At 40.3% G+C, this 26786-nt stretch overlaps 1 protein-coding gene and 1 long non-coding RNA gene across 2 annotated transcripts in view; both read left to right on the top strand.

Moving 5' to 3' along the window:
* Nucleotides 1-24237, top strand: part of LOC123616604 (uncharacterized) — a 90181-nt gene extending 65944 nt beyond the window's left edge. The window contains exons 4-6 of the long non-coding RNA XR_012503900.1: nucleotides 7197-7420; nucleotides 8753-8927; nucleotides 20128-24237. This is a non-coding gene — a long non-coding RNA (uncharacterized LOC123616604). The remainder of the gene's footprint in view (nucleotides 1-7196; nucleotides 7421-8752; nucleotides 8928-20127) is intronic.
* A 908-nt stretch (nucleotides 24238-25145) lies between these two features.
* On the top strand, nucleotides 25146-26089 carry LOC105068269 (small ribosomal subunit protein uS2). The gene has a single exon (XM_045516047.2). The coding sequence runs from the start codon at nucleotides 25161-25163 to the stop codon at nucleotides 26022-26024; it is 864 nt and encodes a 287-aa protein (XP_045372003.1). The 5' UTR covers nucleotides 25146-25160; the 3' UTR covers nucleotides 26025-26089.
* Nucleotides 26090-26786: the final 697 nt, after the last annotated feature.

Raw genomic sequence — 26786 nt, forward strand, 5'->3', positions numbered from 1 at the left:
GTTAAGGGCTATACGTGGGTTAGACACTAATTATTATGGTTGAATCTGAGCTTCAAGAAGTTTCTGTTTCAAAATGTTGGATCACAGGATCAAGACTAAGTGAATATTGTTTTGAATTTGTATTTTGGAATATGTCTTATCCATAGGGAAATTTCTAGGGAGTTACTGGGTCAAAGTACATGCTAATTAAAATGAACAAGCAAATATACAATGAAAAATATTTGTCCCACCGCTGCCCCTACCCATACAGTTCTCTTCCCAGGTATCCAATGTTATCCTTTCAGAAATACTCATGTAAATACAATCCAAATACGTACATTCATGGTCTTTCTCCCTTTCTAATTTCTTTTAATGTTAATGATTATATATTTTACACATTGTTTGTATCCTAAATTTTCTGTGAAGATTGTTATTTTGAGATCTTTCTGTATCAGTCATAAAGAGCTCCCTCGTGAGTCTTTTAATTGCTGCATAGTTTTATACTGTATGGATTTTCCTTCCTAGTGCCCTATCCGTCCCACACATTTTTTTTAACCCTGTCAATTGTAGACACAAGATGGTTAACGTGGCTTTCCCACTGCTGCATCCTTTGGCTTCTTGTTTAGTAGCAATATATTCTCTCCCTTAATTCTCAGTGATCACATTTTATATTCTTTAAGCACCAGTACTCTTCATAATCACTCCATTAATTGATTGATTTTGCTTTGCTCATAGGGTACTCTTTTTTACTTTTTTTTTAAACTTCAGGTCATATAGTTATCCCCTGAAATAGGACAAGGAGCTCTAAGTCCTGCCAGAGAAAACTCAAGATGTCTCTAGGCGAAAACACTCCCAGATGTTTGACTTTTGTTTCCTCTTTATTAGGGTTGTTAGCAAAGACCTGCAGTGATTGTGATGGTTGTTTGCAAAGGCTGAGGTTGGCTGGCTCAGCTCGAAGACTTTGATGTGTGATGTTTGTGTTCAGAATTGGAAACAATGGTATTGACAAGGATGGTATAAGATTAAGCAAAGGGTAGCAGGACTTTATAGAGCTTTTTTGAACACTCACACCTTCTCTGCCAAGACAGCTGCTTGTATGACGTTGACTTGCGCTTAGTATGTTTGTCTCCATACTTCCCTTGGCTTAAAGTTTATTCTGATTAAAACACTAATTATTAACATTCATATTTACCAGGAATGGTGGTCTGGGATAGTCTGGGAGTGTAATCTCGTTTGGTCTGTTAATTGGTTTGCACTCTTAGCTCATTTTAAAATGCTAAGAAGGGTCCTGGAGACAAATGACGTAATTAAGCTGGAGTATCCGTCACTCCTTACTGCCTCTTCCTCCAATGAGCAGAGACTGTCTGCAGACAGAAATGAAGTCTACCTAAAAGAGAAGTAATTAAGGTTCCAATTTACAGTTTAAGTAAGGATGAATCTTATTGTACGTTAGACGGTCTTTGTGAAATGTGATTATTATGAAGTGTGAAATGGGAAAAGCATGCTTAGGAGATCCACGTAGTAATGTTCTGATTGAGAGCAACATTCAAGACTTCGTGGTGGGGTGGCTTACCGTGTAGAAACACAAACTTTGGAGTTAGATAGGTCTGAGTTTTGGTCCTGGATGTAACATCTAGTGTTTAACATCTATTTAACTTACTATCTGTACGATATTGGTCAAATTATCCTAGATTTCAGTTTCCTCATCTTTAAAATGGATATAAAAATAGTTGCAGAATAATATGTTTTAAGGATACATGAGTTAGCGTAAGTCAAATAGCTCAGGCTTCATAGGCTTTTAATAAATGTTTATCTTTTTATAAGTCTTATGTGATTGAGGGAGAGTAATTAGAAATAATAAACGACAACAATGACAACAAAACTCCATCTGTGAAAATCTTTCTCGCTGCAGGTCACTTAGATAAAGGCAGCCAGCCCTTCTGGAGAAAAGCATCTCTCCAAACGCCTTGAAATGTTTTCTTCACATAGACACATCTTGAGTTTTCTCTGGCAATCTTTATTATCAGTTTAATCAAACAGATTAGTCTGGATTTAAAAGGCAGGGACTTCACAGAATGGCCATCATTCAAAAGCCCACAAATGACAAATGCTGGAGAGGCTGTGGGGAAAAGGGAACCCTCCTACACTGCTGGTGGGAATAGTTTGGTGCAACCACTGTGGAAAACAGTATGGAGATTCCTCAAAAGACTAGGAATAGACTTCCCATATGACCCAGGAATCCTGCTCGTGGGCATGTATCCAGAAGGAACCCTACTTCAAAAAGACACATGCCCCAATGTTCATAGCAGCACTATTTACAATAGCCAAGACATGAAAACAGCCTAAATGTCCATCAACAGATGACTGGATAAAGAAGATGTGGTATATTTATACAGCAGAATAGTACTCAGCCATAAAAAGAATAAACTAATGCCATTTGCAGCAACATGGATGGCCCTGGAGAATGTCATTCTAAGTGAAGTAAGCCAGAAGAAGAAGGAAAAATACCATATGAGATCGTTCATATATGGAATCTCCAAAAAAAAAAAAAAAAAGACAAATGAATTTATTTAGAAAACAGAAACAGACTCATAGACATAGAAAACAAACTTATGGTTACCAAGGGGTGGGGAAGGGCGTGGGAAGGGTTAAATTGGGAGTTTGAGATTTGCAGATACTGACTAATATGTATGAAATAGATAAACAACAAGTTTATACTGCATAGCACAGAGCACTATATTCAATATCTTGTAGTACCTTATTGTGAAAAAGAATATGAAAACAAATATATGTATGTTCCTATATGACTGAAGCATTATGTTGTACACCAGAAATTGACACAACATTGTAAACTGACTATACTTCAATAAAAATATTAAAAAAATGCACATTTTACAATTTTGTGGACAAATTACTTTCCTGTAGATAATATTAATTTATATTGTGAAAGTGTCAGGTTGCCCAGCACTCTCATTGGATGCTATCATTTTAAGTCTTCTCATTCCCATGGGTGAAAGTTATTTTCTTATTTTTATTTCAATTGTAGCCTCCTTATGTTTTTAAGCAATTTGTATTTGTTCTTCGATGATTTGCCTGCTATTATCCTTTCCCCATTTTCCACTGGCTTATTTGTCTTTTCTTATCAATCTCTTGCAATTATTTATACTTTAGGGATACCAGCCTTTTGTCTGTTACATGTGTTACAATTTTTTTCTCCTTGTCTGACACTAGGTGGCTTTCTTAATAGTGTTTTTCATAATATAAAAATTTAAACTTTTTGTGTAATCCAATTTGTCAGATTTTTCATTATTAATTCTGAATTTCCTTTCTTACTTAGGTTCCCTCCAGCATCCAAAAGTTATAGAATATTGTCTAGTTTATATGTATTAATATTTTAAAAGATATATTGCTCACATTTGCATTTTAATATTTGGTATCTTTGTATATGTTGAGAGATTATGAATTCACTTAAAATTCTTTCAAATCATAAATAGTTGTCCTAATGCACCTCATTACATAGCTCATCTTCCCCAAATTATTTGTAACATCAGTTTCATCACATATTGTATTTCCACATATATCTAGATTTATCTATTTCTATACTAGTTTTTTAATTAATAGTAGATTTAATATTTTTCATATTTAGTGGGACAGGTAGCTATTTGTTATTCTTCTTTATCAAAAATTTCTCAGCAATTCATTCATATTTGTTTTGTCATTCCCTATTTGGACCCTTTTTTAAGTTTCAAGATCCAGCTTTGATATTTTAATGAGAATTTCAGTGTGTCTATGAATCTGTTCAGGTGGGGTTAACGTCTTAAGACATTCTGTCTTCTGACTGTGACTAGTGTGTTGTCTCTTCACTTGTTTAGCTTTTCCATTCTGTCCTGTGTTGGAATTTTACTCATGGAGCTCTTCTGCTTCTCTTTCTAAGTTTCTTTCTAGGTATTTCGTAGTTTTTGCCACAGTTGTAAATAGTATATTTGTCTTATTGTATTTTCTAACTGGTTATTTTCACATATAGAAAAGCTATTGATTTTTGTTTATATTTCTTGTGTACAAAAATCTAATTTAATTCTTAATACGTATCTTAGTTGAATCTTTCATATTTTGGGGCTATTTAATCAGATTACATGGAATAATGATGATTTTGTCTTTTCCAATATTTATGCAGTTTATTTCACTTTGCCTGTTACATGAGTTTGAACCTCAAAACAATGTTGAATAATATGGTGACAGTGGACCTCCCTGTCTGATTCCTGATTGTGATAATACTGTGTTTGATTGTTCACCAATTAGTCTGTTCGTGGTTGCTTTTTGAAAAATACTCCTCATTAAAAGATTTTGTTTTAATTTGGAGGAAACAGTGACGTGGGAGAAAAATGAATTAATTGGTGTGAACATTATCAGCAATAACCCTTCGGAAGATAAGGGTCCAAATAACTGAACCAGGGAGATATACTGGAATCTCAACCACACCAAAGGGAAATACTTATTTAATTAAACCCCAAATTATTGCAGCAAAGCAAGGTGCTCACGGTCTCTACAGAGCAGAAATCTGGGACAGAGGAAGCATGGATGGTGGGTCTGAACACCTCAAAAATTATTTTCTCTCAATGTCTCTTAAATTTGTACCTCACCAATTTAATTCTGGACCAAAGCTAGTTCATAATCAGATATATATTCATGTGACATTCTTTAATTAACAGGGAAACAAAACAAAAACGATGAAAATAACCTAGAAATACAATGAATAAGAACAAAACAAAACTCGCTAAAATTTGTCCGTGTGCTGTAATGTTTCTCTGCATCGTTTCAGTGTTATAGAGACTTTTCCTAATCTCTATGTTTGTGTCTTCTTGATTTAGTTTTGTTCTCTGATTTTGCCTTTGTGCACTCCTTTCTCTCTGCCCCACTCTCTTATTTTCAGGGTGTGCCTGTGTGCACACCTGTATCTCATGGTGGGGAAGATTCATGTGTCTGTCTGTCTCATTGTATCTCTGGGTCTTTCTGTTACTGACTTTTGATCATTTTCTGTTTTTTTCTCCCTCTTCTTTTGCCTCTTCCTTGGTAGATGCTACCTGACATTCCTTGGTATCTGTCACAGCCACACCCAAAGGACAAAGCAAACAACCAATTTAGTAAGTACCCTACAGTACATTCAGCAGGTGGAAAGTAAACCCAACCAAAATATGGTATTTATAAGTCCTCAGGCAGCCCTCCTCTTGATAACACAGATATTTTATGCTATTTTCGTTACTCCTTTAGGAAACAACCCTATCTGTTGCTTTCACAAAGTATGAATGCATTGGTAATTTATTAACAGAGAGATTAAGGGCAAAGAACACTTTATCAACCTACTTTCTCTGGAAATAGAATTAGAATCAACAGTTAGTGATGGGTGGAACAAATGAATAGTCCTGAGTCAGGCTGCCCAGAGCTCAACAGGTAACCTTGAGTGGGGAACTTGGAAACTTCACATTTTTTTTTAGAGCTCTGACACATCAGAGACTTCTCTTTTAGTCTGAAATCACAGCCAAATAGCTTAGTATAATAGATTATGGTAGAAGCTTATATCGATTCACTGAACTTGCATTTCATCCTTCTCTTTTGGGCAGAGGTTGGAAAACTATCAACAACATTTCCTGACTCACTTGAAGCTGTGGGGTCCAGATGTGAGTCAGGTTTTGCCAATTAGATACACTTGGACAGAATGAGGAGGCAGAAGAAGAGAAGGCTGTTTTCCTGACAAGCACACTCTGGCTGAAGGTTGGTGGGGGATGTGGGAGCCTTTCAGGGTTGTGGCAGCAGCAGCAGGAGTAGAAGCTTCAAAACTCTGAATATAACGAACAGGTGTGATTTGCCATGGTAGTGGCCACCTGACTTCAGGTTGAACACATATATCTGCATGCCCAGAACAGTCCTGATTTAAGCCCGTTATACCAGTGTTCTTATTAATAGAGCCCCACTCACTCTAAAAAATGCTTCTGGTTTAGAGAGTAAAAGTAGTAATCCTACCTCCAATTCTCCAGTTCTTACAATGAGACTTTGTAAACTCCTGGGCACATATCCAGAGGGAAGCCTAATTCAGAAAGACACCTGCATCCCAGTGTTCATAGCAGCACTGTTTACAATAGCCAGACATGGAAACAGCCTAAATGTCCATCAACATGACTAGATAAAGAAGTTGTGGTGTATTTATAGAATGGAATACTACTCAGCCATAAAAAATGATAAACTAATGCCATTTGCAGCAACATGGATGGCCCTGGAGAATGTCATTCTAAGTGAAGTAAGCCAGAAAGAGAAAGAAAAATGCCATATGATATCACTCATATGTGGAATCTAAAAAAATAAAGACAAATGAACTTATTTAGAAAACAGAAACAGACTCACAGACATAGAATACAGACTTGTGGTTGCCTAGGGGAGGGGGTGGGAAGAGATAAACTGGGAGTTCGAGATTTGCAGATATTAACTGGTATATTTAAAATAGATAAGCAAGTTTATACTGTATAGCACAGGGAAATATATTCAATATCTTGTAGTAGCTCACAGTGAAAAAGAATATGAAAACGAGTATGTGTATATTCATGTATGACTGAAGCATTGTGCTGTACACCAGAAATTGACAACAACATTAAACTGACTACACCTCAATTAAAAAAAAAAAAAGACTTTGTAAGTACCTAATTCCTGTATTTAAATTCTTTCTGTTTGAAATGCCTAGAGTGGTTACTGTTTCCTTTATTGAACCTTGACTGATGTCAAAGATAAAGCTAATTAGTGGCCATAAAGACAGATTTTATTCAGTAATAACCACTGCAGTAGGGGAGAGAACCCAGTGTAACTGGAGCTCAAGTCTGCTGAAGTAAAAGGCAGGAGAACTTTCAAATACTGGGATGGGCTAACGGAAGGACCTTAAGAGTAAGAAAGGGGCAGTTGGGCCATGAAACTGGGCTATCTGGTTAATTGGCCGCTTATCCATAAGTTGTGTTGCATAGACTTTGACTTCAATACTAACCTTTTTTTTTTAAAATGACCCCAAGAAGATTAGTGTGGCCCTATCTCTAAGATTAACAGGAACCTGGAATGGGGAGCTTTGGGTGCACATTTATAAATAAGCAATAAAACATTTCTTTTCCTACTGCTTGCTTGGGTTTTTAAAAGATATTTACTTTGATATATATTAATTCCTATCCCTTGATTCCAAACAGGCAGAGAAGAAGCAAAGGAAGACTAAAATATTATAACTTGTAAATACAAGGGATCTGTTTTATTGCCTTGAACACTGAGAAGGAAACTAGATGCACCCCTGTCCCCGCGATTGAGCTGCCACGTCCAGCTTCCCGGCACTGTCTCTGAGTCTGGTCTCTTGCGGATCGTCTGCATTTCTCATCAAGACAGTCAATATTTTGGGATCAAGAATTTGGGGGCAAAGGTGAGGTTTATTCCAGGCCTCTAAATGATTTCTCATCCATGCAGAGGGAAAAATGTATTTGTTCTCCAGAAAGAGGCACAAAGCAAAACATTGGATTATACCACTTTGCCTGGCACTTGATTTATCTTACCAGTAAATCTGCTTTTAAAAATAGAAAGCAAATTATTATGCCTGAGTGACTTCAAAACTTTCCTATAATTCCAATTTGCACCCGTGTTGCTTCCAAGGAGGGTACTGGGGGGCTGTGGGTGTGTGGGAGTAAAGAGGACCAAGGGAGGAGCTGAGGAGGATCTAAAGAAATGGGGAGGAGGGAGATGGTGCCAGCACCTCAACAGTTTGAAATTACAGCCTGGATCAATGACTTACTGATTCCCTCAGCTGGACTAAAGCTTGCTTGTCTTGGAAGGAAACCCAAGAAGATTAATTCTTGAGGTAGGAAGTAAAAGATCACATACATTCCAAGGTGGCTGGACTATTATTTGCTGAGAACATTTTCATAAAAAATTTTGCAAATCCACACCCTTTGTAAAAACATGATCTGGAGACAGTGGTATGAAGAAACTAAAAAATCACGAACGTTTCAAGGTTGAGTATTTTCCTCTTGGTCTTGATATTATTTGGAGGAGGGGGAAGAAAGAAAGAACTTCTTAAGAACAATTTTGAACAAGTCAGTTCAAGATAGAGAATTGCTGGTGAGAACTAAATTATGCACTACTTTAACTTTTTTTAAAATTAACTTTGTTTTTTAAAGCAGTTGTAGGTTCACAGCAAAATTGAATGGAGAGTACCGCGATTTCCCATATACCCTCCGCCCCCACACAAGCATAGGCTCTCCTATTATAAACATCTTACACCAGAGCGGTACCTTTGTTGTAATTAACGAACCTACCGTGACACATCATACACGTCACTACCGTCCAAAGTCCATAGCTTACCTTAGGGCCCACGCTTAGTGTTGTATGTTCTATGGGTTTGGACCAATGTATAATGACATATATCCACCATTAGAGTGTCATACAGAGTAGTTCCACTGCCCTAAAAATCCTCTGTGCTCCCCTGTTCATCTCTCCCTCCCCCATTCCTTGCCAACCACTTACATCGACATCCGCACACCGCTATAAACCTCTGTGTACAGGTTTTGTGTGGACATCAGTTTTCAACTCCTCTGGGTAAATACCAAGGAGTGTATTGCTGGGTAATAGGGTGACAGTATCACTATTTTAATTTTTATAAGATTTTTATTTTAACCGTTAACTTCATCTTCCTGTAGATAAACTTTTACTGTGTCTTCAAGATCCAGAAGCATCACACACTTTGTTTTCCTTTATGCAGTTTGATTTTTGAACTCTTCTGTGGAATGGAATAAAGTGCCCCTGAACTAAAGCATTCTGCTAAGAACTCGGAATGCCTTGTTTTGACCCCCGCTACTGAACTCTGCTTTCGTGTTCAGACTTTAATTTCCTTTGAAGACTGCTCCTAAGATCTCAGTGCTTTTCCTGAGTTTCTGGTATGTAAAATTTATTTTCTCACTTGACATGAAGGAATACCTGGGCTTATTGTTAAGAATTACAGATAACCAAATAATTTGCAAATATTGTAATTTATATATATGGAATGAATCAAATTGGCCTTTTAGAGCTGCATGGCTTAGCACCAAATGCATTTTCAAACTCTGTTATATCTCCTCCCTCCCTCTCATCATTTCTTTTTTCCTTCCTTCCTCCCTCTCATCCTTTCTTTTTTCCTTCCTCCCTCCCTCCCTCCCTTCCTTCCTTCCTTCCTTCCTCATTCACTTATATATTTAACATTTAAACTATAAGCCAGACTGACAGTAGCTGGGGAAAATGAAGGATAAAGTAGTATGGAAATATAACTTATAATTCTGTAACCTTTGCTAGGTAAGATAAAGGATGGAGTCCAGAGACAAATGGATAACTCTGAAAAGCAAGTACCATTAGGAAAAATATGCTGCTGGAGATACAGCTCCAGAAACTATGGCTGAAAACACCCTCGGGTTGAAAATGGAGACTGTGCCCCTTCCAAGATTTTCTTAGCATGATATGAATATTGTGATTGGAACACATTTTCATATGTTTAGCAAAAGGTGACACTCCCCCCCCGCCCCCCGCTACCTGAGACTTTGTTCATTACCACTGACTTCATTTAGTTGTTATCCCTTAAAAGCCAACCCTGGAAAAAAGGACGTGGGAGTAGGTAGTTTACCTGGGTGGATCCTGGGATGCTCAAGGGAAGAGGCTGAGAAGATGGGAGCGGGAAGGGAGGAAAGCCACTAGGGGGGCAGTGAATGCGGTGGGCTACCTACGTAGGCAATGGAGTTCAGTCCAGCTGGTGACACTCTCTGGAACTTAACATTATCTTACGGAGGGACAGGAAGTTGGGGTACCATTTCCTTCCCTTTTTGTTGACAGTTCCTCCTTGTGTTGAATCCATAGCCCTTCCAGAAAGCCCACAAGTATGGCTAGGAAGAGCCTCATTTTTAGGAGATTTGCATCATAACAGCAAGAGTGTGGAAGTATAAAATGCACATTGAAGCAGAATAAGGTTAAGATTTTTGCATGGCCATCTGTGTCAGCAGTCTCTCACAGGGCACACACGGCAGAGAGATCCTGCAGGTGGGAGAAGTGAATAGGGAAGGGTGTTTGAGATGGGAAGTTGTCAATGCACCCAGAAATCGTCCATAAGAGCTATAGCAACTCAGAGAGGGTCCTGAGCGGTTATGAGAGAGGGCGGGCAGTGGTGTCTGTGTGGGTTTTACAATATTTAGGTTTTTACTTGGTGAAACGTGAACTGTATTAAGATTGACATTTCAAAGCCCCCGCTGGTTGCTTTTCACTGATGCTACATCTACACGTGGTAAATGAAGTATATACTGTCACATACTGGGACAGTTGTAAAGCTACTTCAGAAGGTCCCCAGTGTGATCAGTCTGGGCAAAGTCAGGTTTTTACCTCCCAGAGTTCATCATCAGCCTAAGAGCAATGTGCCAGCATATCTCCCCTTTTAGAAACTTTTTCAGAGAAGCATGCTGTAAAGGTTAGAGAAATTATTCTCTGTAAAAGTACTTGGAGATTCTTATGGGGAATTCTTTACTTATTAAGAACTAAGTAAAAATACTTTTTAAAAAAGAATAATGATTCTTTGGCAGTTTCAAAAAGCAGCTGAAAACTACCTGTTGACATAAACATAGTATTAATGTCTACAAATCATATGGTATGTATATGATATATATGTATATATATGATATATTTGAATATGTCTTAGTTGGGTAGTTCTTTTTTTTTTTAACTTTTAGCATAAAGACACTCACATTTCAGTACGGGAGTTTGAAATGTGATCGCTGAAGCTATTATTTCTGTCTGAATGGCCATAAGCTGTCAACAGGTCACCCAACAAACCAAGTGTGGGAAGGCAAAGTGTAATTCATAGACAAAGAGACAAAGCCGACTGTATAGGGGGCCTTCCCGTAATTACTGCATTAGGATTGACACAATGGTTTTATTATGAGGAGGGACAATAGAAATACAGCCAGATTCCAAGATCTTCATGCATTCAGAGACTGTTCTTTTAAAAATGAATGGTTTTATGTGTCATATCAAAAGTCAGGTGTGGACATTTTTTTCTTCTGTACATTCTTCTTATGCACTTGCAGAAATTAAGTCACTAGCTAGTCAAGACCATTGGCCATACGTTGTGGTCTGTGCCATTAAAAACAGCTCTATAGTATTTAATTTACATATAATATTTGACGTCTGCTGCTGGCACCATCCATAACTGGTGAAAATTATATGGAAGACTTGACAAATCTTTCCTGAATAGGATGATGGGGAGGGGAATTTGATTTACCTCACATATGAAATAATTTATTCTTTTCGTGCTTATTTAATGTCTGTTTTGTGCATTAGTAAACTGTGAAGACAATAGGTTATGGCACCTTTGTTTGAAGAATTCATAGTCTCTTGGGGGAGACACACATGAAATCTTTTAGCATCATGTTTCTTGTTGGTGACAAAAATGCATCCCTTTTTAAGCCTCTAGGGTTAGACTCAAGGGAAGAAAGCCTTTGTAATCAATCTTCTGGATTAGCATTTTAAACTGTCTTTTCAGGAAGGTTTAAACCAAAAAGACTATTTTTACAGAGCTTTAGTTCGCATCTTAAAAATGAGTGATTGAACTGATTGCTATTTTAAGTTCCTATACAGCTGTAATTCTACACTTTAGTATAAATGGGTTAGGGAGTAGGATTGGGGAGAATGGGGAAAACCTCTCAAGAAGAGGAAAATGTGGCTTCTAACTTGAAAACCTTTCACAACCTAGTTCCTACACACACGCACATTTCCTCAGATCTTCTGAGACTTTCCTGTGACTGGGTGCACAGCTAATAAGTTTTACATTCCTGTCCTTTGAATCATTCATCTGACTGAAACAACTTGAATTCTTCATGTTTTAATTTACACCCATTTTATAAATCTGTGTTACTCAGAAAATCTACACAATCAGATATCGAATTCCGGGAAGAGAGCAGCTGACTTCACTTTATATTTGTCAGATGGAGTGCATTCCTGGTAGGCATATGATTAAATAATTTGGGGCAATTTTGCTTTGGATATAATCAAGGGAACATAAAACTTCTCAGCAGTAGACGAGCTGGAGGCTCCGGCAGCGGCAGACCCCTGGGAGAGATAAATGTTTTATTTTGTTGGGTTTGGTATGCAGCCTCATTTTGATTATTAGACTTTTTCTTTTTGACTTTTTTTTCCTACAGCCCCTTTTTCAAAGGCAACATTACAGGGGCTTTAAAAACAGCATGGTGAACGGAGAGAAACTGAACACACTTTAAGGGATGGCAATTCGGCCCTAAAATTGCCCTCTGAGCTGGGCGGTATGTTTACGGCTAACTCCATTCAAATTTGCTCATTTAACATTGGCCTTATTTCAAGTGAAAAAAAAAAAACCCTGTTCTCTCTTCCAAAGGATATTGTTAATTTCGGAGATACTTAAGAGATGCCAGTGAGGTAGGGTATAAAAACACATGGCGAATTCCCATGTGTCTGTCTGTCCCCTGACACCTGACAGGGAAATGGCAATCAGAGTCCAACCTGTCACTTGTACAGGGAGCAGAAAGCTATTGGACATCATCTTGGACCCGCACCCAAAGCCCTGGAGCTACTGCAGTTTGAGGAAGGATGCTTACGTAAGGCGTGGGAGACAGAGAACGACTGGGGGATGTGGGGGTTCTCCCTGCCCCTTTGCGTTCAAGGACCTGGGAAATCCTCCCAGACCAACACATTTGTTTAATACCTTCTATGCGTCTGTGTCAGGTCACTGCACCATATACCTACTGCCGTCTAATTGAGCCCTTTCAGTGGGGCTTGGAGCTCTCTATAGCCGGGATTGCCCCGAGCCTTACCTGTCTGAGTGCACTGGTGACGGGTCCTTTTAACACCGCCACCCAAGCTGCAAGCCCTTAGCCCTGCCAGGCTCCCCCCACGAGGTCTCACGTGGGTCTGAGAGCACGGCCGCTTCTGTTCCTCCGCCCTGACCCCCGCGTTGATGGGGTCAGCCCCACTCCTGCGGGGACTGCTCTCTCTAAGTGTTTCTGCCAAGCAGAGCCGCTGGTCTGACAGCTGCCCTGGGGTCCCTTAGCACCAAGTCAGCATCGAGGGCAGTGGCAGCATGGGGTGCTGTGGGCGGGTGAACGGGATTCAGGGTAGAGCATGGCTTTATTCCCATCTCTGTGCAGTGCTTCTTCGCCCACGCCCGAGGCTGCATCGTACCGTGATTGCACCCCCACTCCCTGCCTCATTCATTATTGCTTCTTTAACTCCTGTTCTTCACTGCTCTCTTCACTGGGGGTCGAAACTAGTGCCTGGTACATGTCAGGAGACAGAGAGACGATGCTCCCTTACTCTCTTCATCCTCCCCACCCCTTCCTTCCTTCACACTCCGCTCTTCTCCACCCATCCCTCTTTCTTTAAACATTAAAAACCCTCATGCATATCAGCTCATGCAACATGGGTCCACTATTTGCACAGTCAGATGGCCAGACTCTGAAAAACCCATTTTGAAATCCGCTGAGACACTGGTTGAAACAGTCCCTGAGCTGCAACCGAAACACAGGGCCGTGTGACTGCAGAGGGTTTTGTCCCTCAATAATCACATCTATCCCCAACACATAGGCCTAGAACTTTTGTTGTTTCTAACTCAACTCACTCCTACCAGAATCAGTAACTTGTCATTAAAAACCATTCTCAAGACCTAACACATAATGATTCTGAGGAAAAGAGAAATACAAAGTCTGGAGAACTATTCTGAATGTTAATACCCACAAACTCAGTGTTATTTGAAAGTCAATCATGGGCACGGCTACTAAGATAGTACCCACAGAACAATGGCGTCTGTCAGGAGAAGCTCCCCGTTTTCATGACATTTTTGAAAGAACCAGTGATTTATTATTTTCAGACATATGACTAATTTTTAAATGTTTTTAATTACGCTCTTTATGCTGTACTGAACCGTGCACATTAATGTACACAAGTTAGCTTGCTAGGCTGTCTGAGGCCGCTTCCCCACTCAGCGCTTCCAAGGTTCATGAAGACCGCTGAGGATGTCCGTGGTCTCCGGCCACAGCTCTGTTGTCTGTGTTCTACTCTGTGGCCCAAGGTTGAGGCTCCAAATGCATTCAGAGTAGAGAGGCCGAGACCCACTGCAGCTCCCTTCTCTCCACCCTGCGGGAAATTGTTTGCTTTGCAACCGTCTCTCTTCCTCCCACTGCGGCTTATGTCCTTGACAAAATATTAAGGCACCAGAAACCCCACTGTTTAATAATAATACAGGATGTAATACTTTACTGGCGCTTTTAACCTTTAAAGCACTTTGCTCGTGTAATCATATTCTCTGTTGATAATAATCTTATCAGAGGGCTGGGCTCACGTGACTGATTGGCTTGCCCGTGTGACTGAGCGGGAATTGCTGAGAGGTACGCCTAGGACTGTCCCCTTTCTGGGTCTCCTAACTCTTCCACTGATATGATCAGAGGCCTTGATGTAATGACTCTGGTCAAGTTTCCATCATTTTGGAAAGCCACTTAGAAAAAATTGACAATGGATTTTTTTATTCATTCACTTTTGTTTTCATGCATTCATTCATTCAAAAAATATTGTTAAACACTTACTGTTTTGGTCTGTGGATACAGCTGGGGAAGGAAGCAGTCAGAAAGCTCTGTGCTCATGAGCTTATGTTTCCAGCAAGCAGGGAGTCCACACACAAAACAGGTCAGCGGGGTGCGAACTGTGCACACGGCGGTAAGTTCTAAAGAGTCAGGTAAAGCAGGAAGGGGGCTGGCAGTGAGCTGCCCTTTAGACAAGGTGCCCAGGGGTGGGCTTCCCGAGAAGGCGTCATTTATGTAAAGACGCAAAGGACAAAGACACTTCAGTGGTTGGGCTTATGTAATTTATTTTATAGCTCACATTTTTTGTGATGCTTAATGGATGTATTATGTTATTTTTTGAAATGACTTTATGATGATATAATTTCTGTACAGTCAACTACACATATTTCAGATGTGCAATTTGATGAGTTTTGATAGATGTACACACCCATGAAACCACCACCACAATCAAGACAGCTAACATTTCCATCGCTCCCCAAGAGATGCAAATTTCAAACTCCTGATTTATCCCTTCCCACCGCTTTTGCTCCCTGGTAACAATAAGTCTGTTCTCTATGTCCGTGAGTCTGTTTCTGTTTTATTTATAAGTTCATTTATGCCTGTTTTTCAGATTCCACATATAAGCAATATCGTATGATATTTTTCTTTCTCTTTCTGGCTTACTTTGCTTAGAATGACAATCTCCAGGTCCATCCATGTTGCTGCAAATGGCATAATTTTATTCTTTTTTATGGCCAAGTAGTATTCCATTGTATAAATATACCACAACTTCTTTATCTAGTCATCTGTCCATGGACATTTAGGCTGTTTCCGCATCTTTGCTGTTGTAAATAGTGCTGCTGTGAACATTGGGGCATGTGTCTTTTTGAATTATATTTTTCTCCAGATATATGCCCAGGCATGGAATTGTTGGATCATATGGTGAGTTTATTTTTAGTTTTCTTAAGGAACCTCCACACTGTCCTCCATAGTGGCTGCACCAATTAACATTCCCACCAACAGTGTAGGCGGATTCCTTTTTTCCACAGCCTCTCCAGCATTTATCATTTGTGGACGTTTGAATGATGGCCATTCTGACTGGTGTGAGGTGACATCTCATTGCAGTTTTGATTCGCATTTCTCTAACAATTAGTGATGCAGAGCATCTTCCATGTGCCTGCTGGCCGTATGGATATCTTCTTTGGAGAGATGCCTATCTATGTCTTCTCCCCACTGTTTGATTTGGTTGCTTGCTTTTTTATAGTAAACTGTATGAGCTGTTTGTATATTTTGGAAATTAGTCCCTTGTTGGTCACATCATTTGCAAATATTTTTTCCTATTCTGTAAGTTGTCTTTTCATTTTGTTGATGCTATCTTTAGCTGTGCAAAAGCTTTTAGTTTAATTAGGTCCCATTTGTTTATTTTTGCTTTTATTTCCATTACTCCAGGAGCTGGTTTGAAAAAAATATTGCTGTGATTTATGTCCAAGAGTGTACTGCCTCTGTTTTCCTCTACAAGATTTATAGTACCCAGTCTTACGTTTAGGTCTTTCATCCATTTTGAATTTATTTTTGCATATGGCGTTAGAGAACGTTCAAATTTCATTCTTTTACAAGTAGCTGTCCAGCTTTCCCAGCACCACTTATCGAAGAGACTGTCTTTTCTCCGTTGTATATTCTTGTCTCCCTTGTCTTAGATTAATTGACCATAAGTGTGCGGGTTTGTTTCTGGGCTTTCTATCCTTTTCCTTTGATCTATGTGTCTGTTTTTGTGCCAGTACCGTATTGTTTTGATTACTGCTATAGCTTACAACTTTTGAACTGCCTTTATATTTATAATGTCATTTGGACTTCATAAGGGAAAATATCATAGAATAGGAAAGGATTTGCCCAGACTCATGTGGCCAATTAGAGTGCAAGCTGGACACAAAACTTAAAAAAAAAGTCTCTGGGCGTTGTTGTTCCCACTGTACAAACTCTACCTCTATAAACCAAGATGGAACATCTTTTTGGGACCCATAGAAAAATAAGTTTAATGTTTACAATAAAATTTTAAAACCCACTATTTTAGTTTAAAATGCAGAAATTAAAGCCTTTTAAGATCTTTTACCACACTTCAACCATACTCAGTTATTCATGTTTGTTAGAACTAATTGCTTTAACAACTTTTCATTTTGTCTACTTAAATTCAATTAGATGAATTTTATTAAGTACCAGTGATGTGTGTAGGAAACTGTTCTGTTTTGTGAACAAAAGAGAAGGCTCAAAGAACCTGAATAGTCGAGTGAGTCATTAAAGAGATCATTGGCGTATTTTTTGTGATTGTGACAAACTAGATCCTTGAGGCCCTCGTTCTTAGGGTCTTGATTCTGGCGATGTCATATAGGACACACATAACTTTTATTTCATATCCTCTAGCAGGTATAAGTCCTCATGAGGTGGGTCCTCAGTTCTTGTTTACAAAATATCAGAAATAAGTATGTACTTAGTTCTTCCTATTAACACATTTCTTTTTTTTTCTTCAAGATTTTTCTTAGTGAAGTTAAAAAAAAAATTGTAAAAGATAGTACACTCCTGAGAATTAGGAGTGGGCCAATCCAAGAAAGGAAAAATGGCCTAACTCATTTCTTAAGACAACTGGAAAACAAAATGCACAAAGATGCTCTCCGATCCTTAAGACCCAGAGGACAAATAAGGATGCTTTTGGTATATAAAAAGTCTCTATGCTTGTGCTTCTCATTCTTAAGATGGAGAAGAATGAGAAACGTAGCTGTAGCTTTATTTCCATGGCACTGAGCGTTTAAGCAGATTTTCTTTTGCAAAAAAGCTGCGTGAATGGTCAAGTCCTGCTGGACTTGATCTACGTTGCTCAGAATTTTATGGTACCCAGTAGACAGCAACTTGGACAACAGTTTGCTAAATTGCGGGAGTGAGGGGGGCACTGTATTCCCACTGCCTCAACACCAGGCCTGCGGGGGGACCAGGAGACACAGGAGGTGAGATCAGACTCCCATGTTACAGTCGTGGTAGCTGCAAATTGCATTTTCCCCAGGATCCTTTGAAGACAGTCCCTTCATCAGGCCACGGACACGCTCATCAATATCATTTCTGCGTCTTACATTTCTTGATGTCTCCTAGCTTGTCTCTCTCCCTCCGAATAAAACAAGCAGTTTTCTCTACCTATGCTCACTGTTGTTCCTGTTTACTGAATTAGAGATTCCAGATTTGGTAATTGGTCTCCTGCAAACGCTGCAGCCACAAGTGGTGCTTGGCTCAGCTGCCGCCGTTGCCATGGCAACAGATGTGTTTACACTCACGATGCTCTTCCTTTTATTTTTTTCCCCCACCTCTGCAATTCAGTAAGAAGAAAAACTGATGTTTGAAAAGGGAAGATTCTGTCATGCAAAAGGACAGAAAAAGAAAAGGGTTTTTAATTATAGGAATTAATAAAACATTTTTAAAAAAATCAAGCCTGCTTGCTTTTAGAGGAAAGTTAATGAATGCAGGAACTGGTGGCTTTGTGAGAAGCACTACAATATTTTAAAATCAGGAATAAATGTAGGTCTTACTTCCGGCTGAAATGTAGAATAGATTGTATTTGTCATGAAGGTAAGAATTGCTCAGAATTCAACTCCAGGAAAATATTTTATATGAAAACAGCAGTTTTCACATCCTCCAAGGAGTTTTTTCTTTCTGATCTTAAGACTTTTAGGCCTATTGTGGACTAAATGTCTGTGTTCCCCCCAAATTTATATGTTGAAACCCCAGCCCCTAATCTAACGGTATTTGTGGGTGGGGCCTGTGGAAGGTAATTAGGCTTAGATGAGGCGATGAGGCTGGGCCCCCCACGCTGGGACCAGTGCTTTTACAAGAAGAAAAAGTGACATCCCAGAGCTTTCCCTTCCCTGTACACATGCACCAAGGAAGGGCCATGTGAGGTGGCGGTCTGCAATCCTGAAGGGGGCTCTCACCAGAACCCAGCCGTGCTTACACATGATCTGAGACTCCCAGCCTCCAGAATTCTGAGAAAATAAATGTTTTGTTTAAGCTACTCAGTCTACGGTATTTTGTGATAGCAGCCCCTGAAGACTAACACAGGGCCCTTTATTTCTTAGCTGTGGAAATGAAGTGCTCAGCACTGACAAGCTTCAAGCATTGTGTAAAGCAGGATAAATGCTGTTTCTCTGTGAAACATCACGTCCTTTGGATGCGCTGTGTCTGTATATTCCCATAACTTACCCTTCAGGTGAGACAACTTGCAGTTTGTGGAAAAGCCCTGGTCCTACGTTGAGTCTGAAATCTTTCTGCTCATTTATACCTGGAAATGGAAGCTGAGACTGTCTGTTTTCCTTGTAAATATTCTAAAGTGATAAGTTGCAGGTGAGACAATGTCATAGAATCATTTTTCCCCATGTAGCTAGCCAGGAGCCAAAAAAGTTTTAAAATATAAATAAACTATTAACCCCCACTTAATTCACTTTCTAAGGAAGTAGGAACTGGGGAGGATTTTTTTTTTTTTTTTTGGTTTTGTCGAGTGGGGTTGTAAAAGGGAAAAAGCGAAGATAAGGAGTAGATTACTAAGATACAGACCTACCAAGAAAGATAAGGTCCAAGGAAGGTGGCAGGAGGAAGACAAATGGTGGAGAAATAAAAATGAAGTCAACAAAGCTGAGAGAGGCGTTGGGGGTTTGTAAAAGTAAAGTGGGAAGGTATGTGAGTAGCTGTCACCTGTGATGAGACTGGGGGCATGCAGGAAATACCTAAAGAAGTTTTAAAGATTGTCGTGTTTGTTGTGGGATGTAATTCCTCCTTTGTTGATGCATCAAGTGGCCTTGGAGAAGACCTGGATTATTTTTCTGGGTTTTGTTTTGTTTTTTTTTTTTTGAAGTTGAATTTGGATTTTTTGTGTTATGACATTATGATGAGTATAAAAATAAGATAAACTTCAGGGTTTTTAAATCTGTGTTAACTGCCAATGTTAGGCAGTTAGATAGAAATGAGCCCCGGGCAAGGGGAGAGGAAGAGGGAGATTACAACCCAGAAAATAACAGTACAGCCTGTGCCCAGGGTAAGGGGCTCCAAAATTTTTTTACTTTCTCTAAATGAGGGCCAGCAAAGAAGCTGGCTAGGATCCAACCCTGTGGCTGCACAGCAGAGAGAAGGACCAGCTTAACTTGACCCAATGCTCAATATAATGTAATTAACATTACAGTTTGAGCCCCTCCCATAGGTTCTCTGTGTGCATCCTGGGTAGAAGTGTGAGTAAAAGGGATGGGCATGTCTGAGCACAGGGAAGGTGAGTCAGTCAGCCCGAGCACTCAAAGAACACAAGTCATCAGTCAGTCAATCACAAAAACGCCCCCTAAGCCAGGCTATAAGAGCAGGAGAGACAAAGGAGGGGCGCCATCTTTCCTCTCTGGGGTTGGCCTGCCCCCAGCTCTCGGGGGTGTGCTGTATTTTACTTCCTTTTTACTTCGCTCATAAAATCTTCTGTTTATGTCATGCTTTCTGTCTCATTAAAAATTCATTTTTTTTTCAGGTGACAAAGAACAAAGATAACTTTTTTCCCCTCTCCCTGGTAACACCAAGACTTCATGGCCTCTTGCATTCGTTCATATGACTCAATTCCCCTCCCTAGACGTGGGTATCTCAAGACCAACAAGTCAGACCCGAATATTACATAGTACCTTTGCCATCTTAAATCTTAGCCCGCTGCCTCTCTGTTTCCTTAATGTTCCATTTCCAAAATCTCAGAACCATCCTTGAATCCCTCTGTGTATCAGTCATCTCCATTTCAAGGAAACACAGTACTTCAATCTCCCACCCCACCTCTAAAGCATCAGCTTCTATGGTAACTAACAATTGTCTATAAATTCTTTGTAGCTCCTTCCACCAAAAGGTGGAATCTATTTTCCAACCCTTTGCATCTGGACTGGCTTTGTGATACTTTGCCTAATAGAATGCAGCAAAAATAATAATGTATGATTTCCAAGCCTAGGTTTCAATAAACTTTCAGCTTCCTCGCACCGTGTTACAGCGTTTCTCAGCTTCAACACTACTGACGTTTCGGACCTGACACTTCTTTGCTGGGGGCTGTCCTGTGCACCGTAGGATATTTATCAGAGCCCCTGGCCTCTGCCCCTAGGTGCCCGTAGCAAGCCTCCCTACACACCACCTCACAGCCTCCACCCCCAGTTGTGACAAACTGAAATGGCCTGTAGGCATTGTCAAATGTCCCGGGGAATGGGGCAAAGTCATCCCAGTTGACAACAGATGCTTTATGGGAAAGCTGCTGCCATGTGAACAGGGCTGGGCTCAGGGGCTGAGACCATGCGGAGCAGAGATGAGCAGCCCCAGCTGAGACCTCCCAGAACAGCCATCTGGGATTATTCTGGGATAGTCAGCCTTCGCCGAGACACCAACAGGCCGTTCAGCTCAGCTGGCCCTCTGTGCATCGCCTGAAGTTGGATTCAAGTTTCATTTGTCCCTATGGTCATCCAATTATTTCAATGTTATTTATTTAAAATATTATCTTTTCCTTTTGGGTTGAGTGTACATATATCTATATGTGTTGGGGCTGTTTCTGGACTCTGTATTATTCTGTTGGTCTACTTGTCTGTCTTTACAAAAGTAACACACTTTCTTCACTATTGTGTATTTATTGTAAGACTGTACGTGGTAGTTAAATCCTTTCTCTTTCACCGCCGCCGCCACCACTGCTGCTTCCTCCTTATTCAAAAATGCCTTGACTATTCTTCTTTTTTTAATAGGCTTTATTTTTTTAGAGCAGTTTCACATTTACAGCAGAATTGAGCAGAAAATAGAGTTCCCACATAGCCCTCCCGACCCACACATATACACTCCCCTATCCTCAGCATCCCTCATCCGTGTGGCATGTTTGGTACAATCGATGAACCAACATGGGCACGTTATTATCAACCAAAGCCCACAGTTTACATTAGGGTTCACTCTTGATGTTGTACATTCTAGGGGTTTTGACAAACGCATAATGACATGTAGCCACCACTATAGTGTCACATAGAATAATTTCATTGCCCTAAAAGTCCCTTGTGCTCCATCTGTTCATCCCTCCCTCCCTCCCTCTCCCCAAACCCCTGGCAACCACAATCTTTTTATTGCTTCTGTAGCTGTGCCTTTTCCAGGATGTCATTTGGTCAGAATCGTACAGTTTGTAGCCTTTTCAGACTGGCTTCTTTCATTTAGTAATATGTCTTTTTTTTTTTTTTAACATTTTTATTGAGTTATAATCATTTTACAATGTTGTGTCAAATTCCAGTGTAGAGCACAATTTTTCAGTTATACATGAACATATATATTCACTGTCACATTTTTTTCTCTGTGAGCTACCATAAGATCTTGTGTATATTTCCCTGTGCTATAAATAATATGTCTTTTAAGTTTCTTCCATGTCTGTCATGGCTTGATAGCTCATTTCCTTTTTTTTTTTTACTGCACATTTATTTTAAAATTTACATGTATGTACTATTTATTGTTTCTAAGAACATTTAGAGCTTTAGCTTTTTAAACTTACATAGTCATCAAAGAAATAAAGCCAACCACAAAATAAGAATTATTTCAAAAAGATACATACACCCTGCTATTAGCAGCAACATTATTTATAGTTGCCAAGATATGGAAGCATCCTAAGTGCGCATCAATAGCTGAACAGATAATGAAGAGGCAGCATATATGTGTAACGGAGTACAACTCACCCGTATGAAAGAGGGATATTTTGCCATTTACGACCCTTAGTTCACTTTACCTTGGCTATTCTTGATTCTTTGTGTTTCTACATATATTTTAGAATCAACTTGTTACAGTCTACCAAAAACTTACTGGAATTTTGATTGTATTACCTGGAAATGAAATCAATCTAGAGAGAACTGATATCTTTACAATGTGTGATCTTCACAATATAAACCTATGCACATAGTTTTCTCCTCCTTGTTTCAGTCTTTAATTTCTCTCCTTAATATTTTGTATTTTGCATGGAGCTCTTCATGAAATTTACTAGGCTAATTCTTAGAGATTTGATATTTTTATGCTATTGTAAATGGCATCACTGAAAAATTCATATTCTAAGTTCTGCACCTGGTGTGTATAAAGGCAATTGATTCTGGTATTAACTTAGGATCCAGGAACCCTCTAAATAAACTTATTAATCTTAATATTTTAATTTTAGATTCTTTTGGGTTGTTTTATGTATATAATCATAACATGCACCAATAATCCTTATAATGTATTTCTTTTTATTGCCTTATTCACTTACTGGGAACTTATGTTAGCAAGCCAGATTTGGGTCTGCTTGCCAAGTCAATCTGCTGCAGCAAAGGCAGGCTACTGACACTGGGCTGTGGTGAAGGAAAGTGCAGCATTTATTATAAACATGCCAAGGAGAATGGGTGGCTTCTGCTCTAAAACCCTGAACGCTGGAAGGGTTTCAGCAAAGCGTTTTCTAAGGCAAGATGAGGGAGGGGCTTTCCGGGGTATGTGATTAGTTTGTAAACTATTCTCTGATTGGTTGATGGTGATCCATCCTTAGGTGCGAGGAGGTCTGGGGGCACGTGCTGTTGATCATCAAGTAGTTAATTTCTTCCCGTTGGTGGCAGTTTTAGCATCTGAAAAACTCAGGAAATAGACATGAGCTACTATTACCTGGGTGCTTCAGAGCTAAAGCAGAGGATCTGGGGGAGGGGCCTGTCCCAGGGGGCCCCATAGGTCCTGCTTGGTTACACTTAATATTTAAAAAAATTTATCCATGAGAAAGTTGAAAATTTATTATGAAGTTTGATGTTTGGTATTGATTTCTTATAGATATACTTCAACAGATTAAGGAATGTATCTTTAATTGCTGGTTTAGCAACAGGCTTTAAAATGTTTTTTTTTTTTTTAATGTATGCTGAATTTTTAAGCCTTTTCTGTATCAACTGAGATGATTATATGAGTTTTCTCAATTATTCTGTTGACATGGTGAATTAGATTGATTTGCTTTCAAATAGTAAATTACCTTTGCATTCTTGAAATGGGTTCAACTTGTTTCTGTTTTACTAGCCTTCTTATATATTACTGGATTCAATTTTCTAATGATTTATTTAGCATTTTTCTGTCTGTGTTTATGAGTGTAATTTTTCTTAATTGAAATGCCCCTGTTAAGTTTTATTTTCAAGGTTATGCTGGCCTCACAAAATGCATTTAGGAGCTGTTACAATTTTTTTTCCCATTTGCCCCTCAGATCCTTTCTCTGTGTTTCTCTGCCCTTTTATATGATTTGGAAGGTGGACTGCTAGGGACCAGGACATGCTGTTCTCTGCCTTCTATTTGTGTTTGACTGTGGGAGGCAAGGATTGGAGACCAGAAGACAGGAGGACTAATTGATTAAAGCCTTTATTTGTCCCACTCTCTCCAGGATCAGCAGTGGCTACCTTCCTTTTAAACAACAGATTCTTCTAGAAATCTCTCCATGTGTGGCTCTGGTTCTCATGGCCTTCTGATAACCAGATTCCCTTTTCTTGCCCTTTAGATCTGGTGCTGCTAGAGATTTCCCTCTGTTGCAAGTCGAGGGGTCCTCATCATCTTTTGTTTATACTCTTAACCTTGTCCACATCTCTGTGAATTGTTTCCTTATTAAATTATCTCCAGTTAAACCTTTGAAGGTGTGCTGTCTTTCTGCCAGGACCCTGACTGATAAGTAAGTTGGTTCTAGAATTGAACTGGTGCTATGAAGTAATGGGGCTTTGAGTTGCAGTCGTTCCTGCGTTTAAATGAACACTCAGAATCTCCTTGCTGGAGGAAGTGTGGCACAAGTATTGCCTGGTGCACGCAGCAACTTCACAATGATTTGAACTATCGCTGGCGGTAGCATGAAATGGAGTGCTGCACAGGGCCAGGTGTTGGCACAGTGGCTGTGGGACTTACTAGCTAGGGTGACAGTGTTGCTTGCAAAGACATTGAGGTAGCCTGGTCAATTATGAGTGTGCTGGGGAGCGTATGAAACTAAAACCACAAAATTAAATAAATAAAAGTAGAATTAAATAAAAATTAGGCTTTGGATTTCCTAGTGATGCCATGAATGGCGTATCAGAAAGCCTCCATGATAGCCTTAAAGGACTTTCTTATCTTGTATAGCCACAGGGCAAACACTGCTGAGCATCAGACCCCAGATCTGATTGTAAAGTTTACACAGTTTCAAAGCCTGTTCACCTGCTAAGTCCCTTCTACTAAAGAAACTGGTTGGGAAGGAGTGGTCCACTACCTTGAGAGGAGAATTTGGACAGATAGAGACCAAGATGTGAATTTTGGAGTCTCCATATTGATACAGGAAAATGAATGTGGGGTGACAGGATGGCCGTGTCCCAGGTCTCAGTTCAGTCCCTGGGACTTGCCCCACCAAGTGTGAGTCCTTGGCTTTGCTCAGGAAAGAATTCAAGAGCGAGCCACCGTTGAGTAAAGGTAGATTTATTCAGAGAGATACAGCTTTTCCGCGCTACCCAGAGAGGGGTCCATACGGCGTTGTTCTGGATTCCCATTGTAACTTAAAGGGAAACTTTCACAATGTCCGGAGCCCTTGATGTCCTCAAATTCCTTGCAGCCGGAACCCACTTAGGTGGCACCAACCTTGACTTCCAAATGGAGCAGTACATCTACAAAAGGAAAAGTGATGGTATCTACATCATAAATCTGAAAAGAACCTGGGAGACGCTTCTGTTGGCAGCTCGGGCCATTGTTGCCATTGAAAACCCAGCTGATGTCAGTGTCATATCCTCCAGGAATACTGGCCAGCGAGCTGTGCTGAAGTTTGCTGCTGCCACTGGAGCCATGCCTATTGCTGGCCGCTTCACGCCTGGAACCTTCACTAACCAGATCCAGGCAGCTTTCCGGGAGCCGAGACTTCTGGTGGTTACCGATCCCAGAGCTGACCACCAGCCTCTCACCGAGGCATCTTACGTTAACCTGCCTACCATTGCCCTGTGTAACACAGACTCCCCTCTGCGTTACGTGGACATTGCCATCCCATGCAACAACAAGGGAGCTCACTCAGTGGGTCTGATGTGGTGGATGCTCGCCCGGGAGGTTTTGCGCATGCGCGGCACCGTCTCCCGGGAGCACCCGTGGGAGGTCATGCCTGATCTCTACTTCTACAGAGATCCTGAAGAGATTGAAAAGGAAGAGCAGGCTGCAGCTGAAAAGGCCGTGACCAAGGAGGAATTTCAGGGTGAATGGACAGCTCCTGCTCCTGAGTTCACTGCTACTCAGCCTGAGGTGGCGGACTGGTCTGAAGGCATGCAGGTGCCCTCTGTGCCTATTCAGCAGTTCCCTACTGAAGACTGGAGCGCTCAGCCCGCCACTGAAGACTGGTCTGCAGCTCCCACTGCTCAGGCCACTGAATGGGTTGCAACAACCACGGAGTGGTCATAAGCTGTTCTTTAGACAAACTCTTAAAACGGAAATAGGTTGACGGAAAATAAAGTTTCTACAAATTGTGTCCAAAAAACAAAACAACAACAACAACAAAAAAAAAAAAAAAAAAAAAGAGAGATACATACTCCATGGAGGGCAGGCTGTTTCAGAAGGAAAGAGAAAGTCCACAAAGTGTGGGGGGTTGGGTGCTCAGTTTAAAGTAAATGCACACTCCATAGACAGAGTGCTGTCTGCCTCACCCAGAAGGGAGAGCGGCCATGGGGTGTGGGGGTGTTAGATTTTATGGGCTCAGTAGCTTCCTATGCTAACAAGTGGGAGGATTATTCCAGCTACCTTGGGGAAGGGGCTGGGATGCCCAGGAATTGGGCCACCACCCACTTTCTGACCTTTTATGTTTAGCCTCAGAACTGTCATGGCACCTGTGGGAGTGTCACTTCCCATGCTAATATACTATAATGAGTATATAATGAGGCTCAAGGTCTAACAGAAGTCAAATCTCCCACCATCTTGGGCCTCAAGGCCTCCTGGGAGTTGAATCTTCCACCATCCTGGTCTTAACTGCTGTGTTGTTCCTTGAATAGCTGTGCCCTGTCCCCTTCCTTCCTGTCTCAATATTATCTTGAAACTTCTTTGCTAGTGGAAAGGCCCCCCTCCAAGTCACCTTGAGCAAACAGCTACTCCCTTGTGCTCATAACCTTCAATGACTTTGTTTGGAATAGCTACCTTCTCTGCAGGAAATTCCCACACCGTCCGTCATTG

Source organism: Camelus bactrianus, chromosome 34 (assembly GCF_048773025.1).
Source record: "Camelus bactrianus isolate YW-2024 breed Bactrian camel chromosome 34, ASM4877302v1, whole genome shotgun sequence".
Classification (NCBI taxonomy): Eukaryota; Metazoa; Chordata; class Mammalia; order Artiodactyla; family Camelidae; genus Camelus; species Camelus bactrianus.

Coding starts and splice junctions, on each gene's coding strand:
- LOC105068269 (XM_045516047.2), top strand. CDS start 25,161: ATGTCCGGAGCCCTTGATGTCCTCAAATTCCTTGCAGCCGGAACCCAC.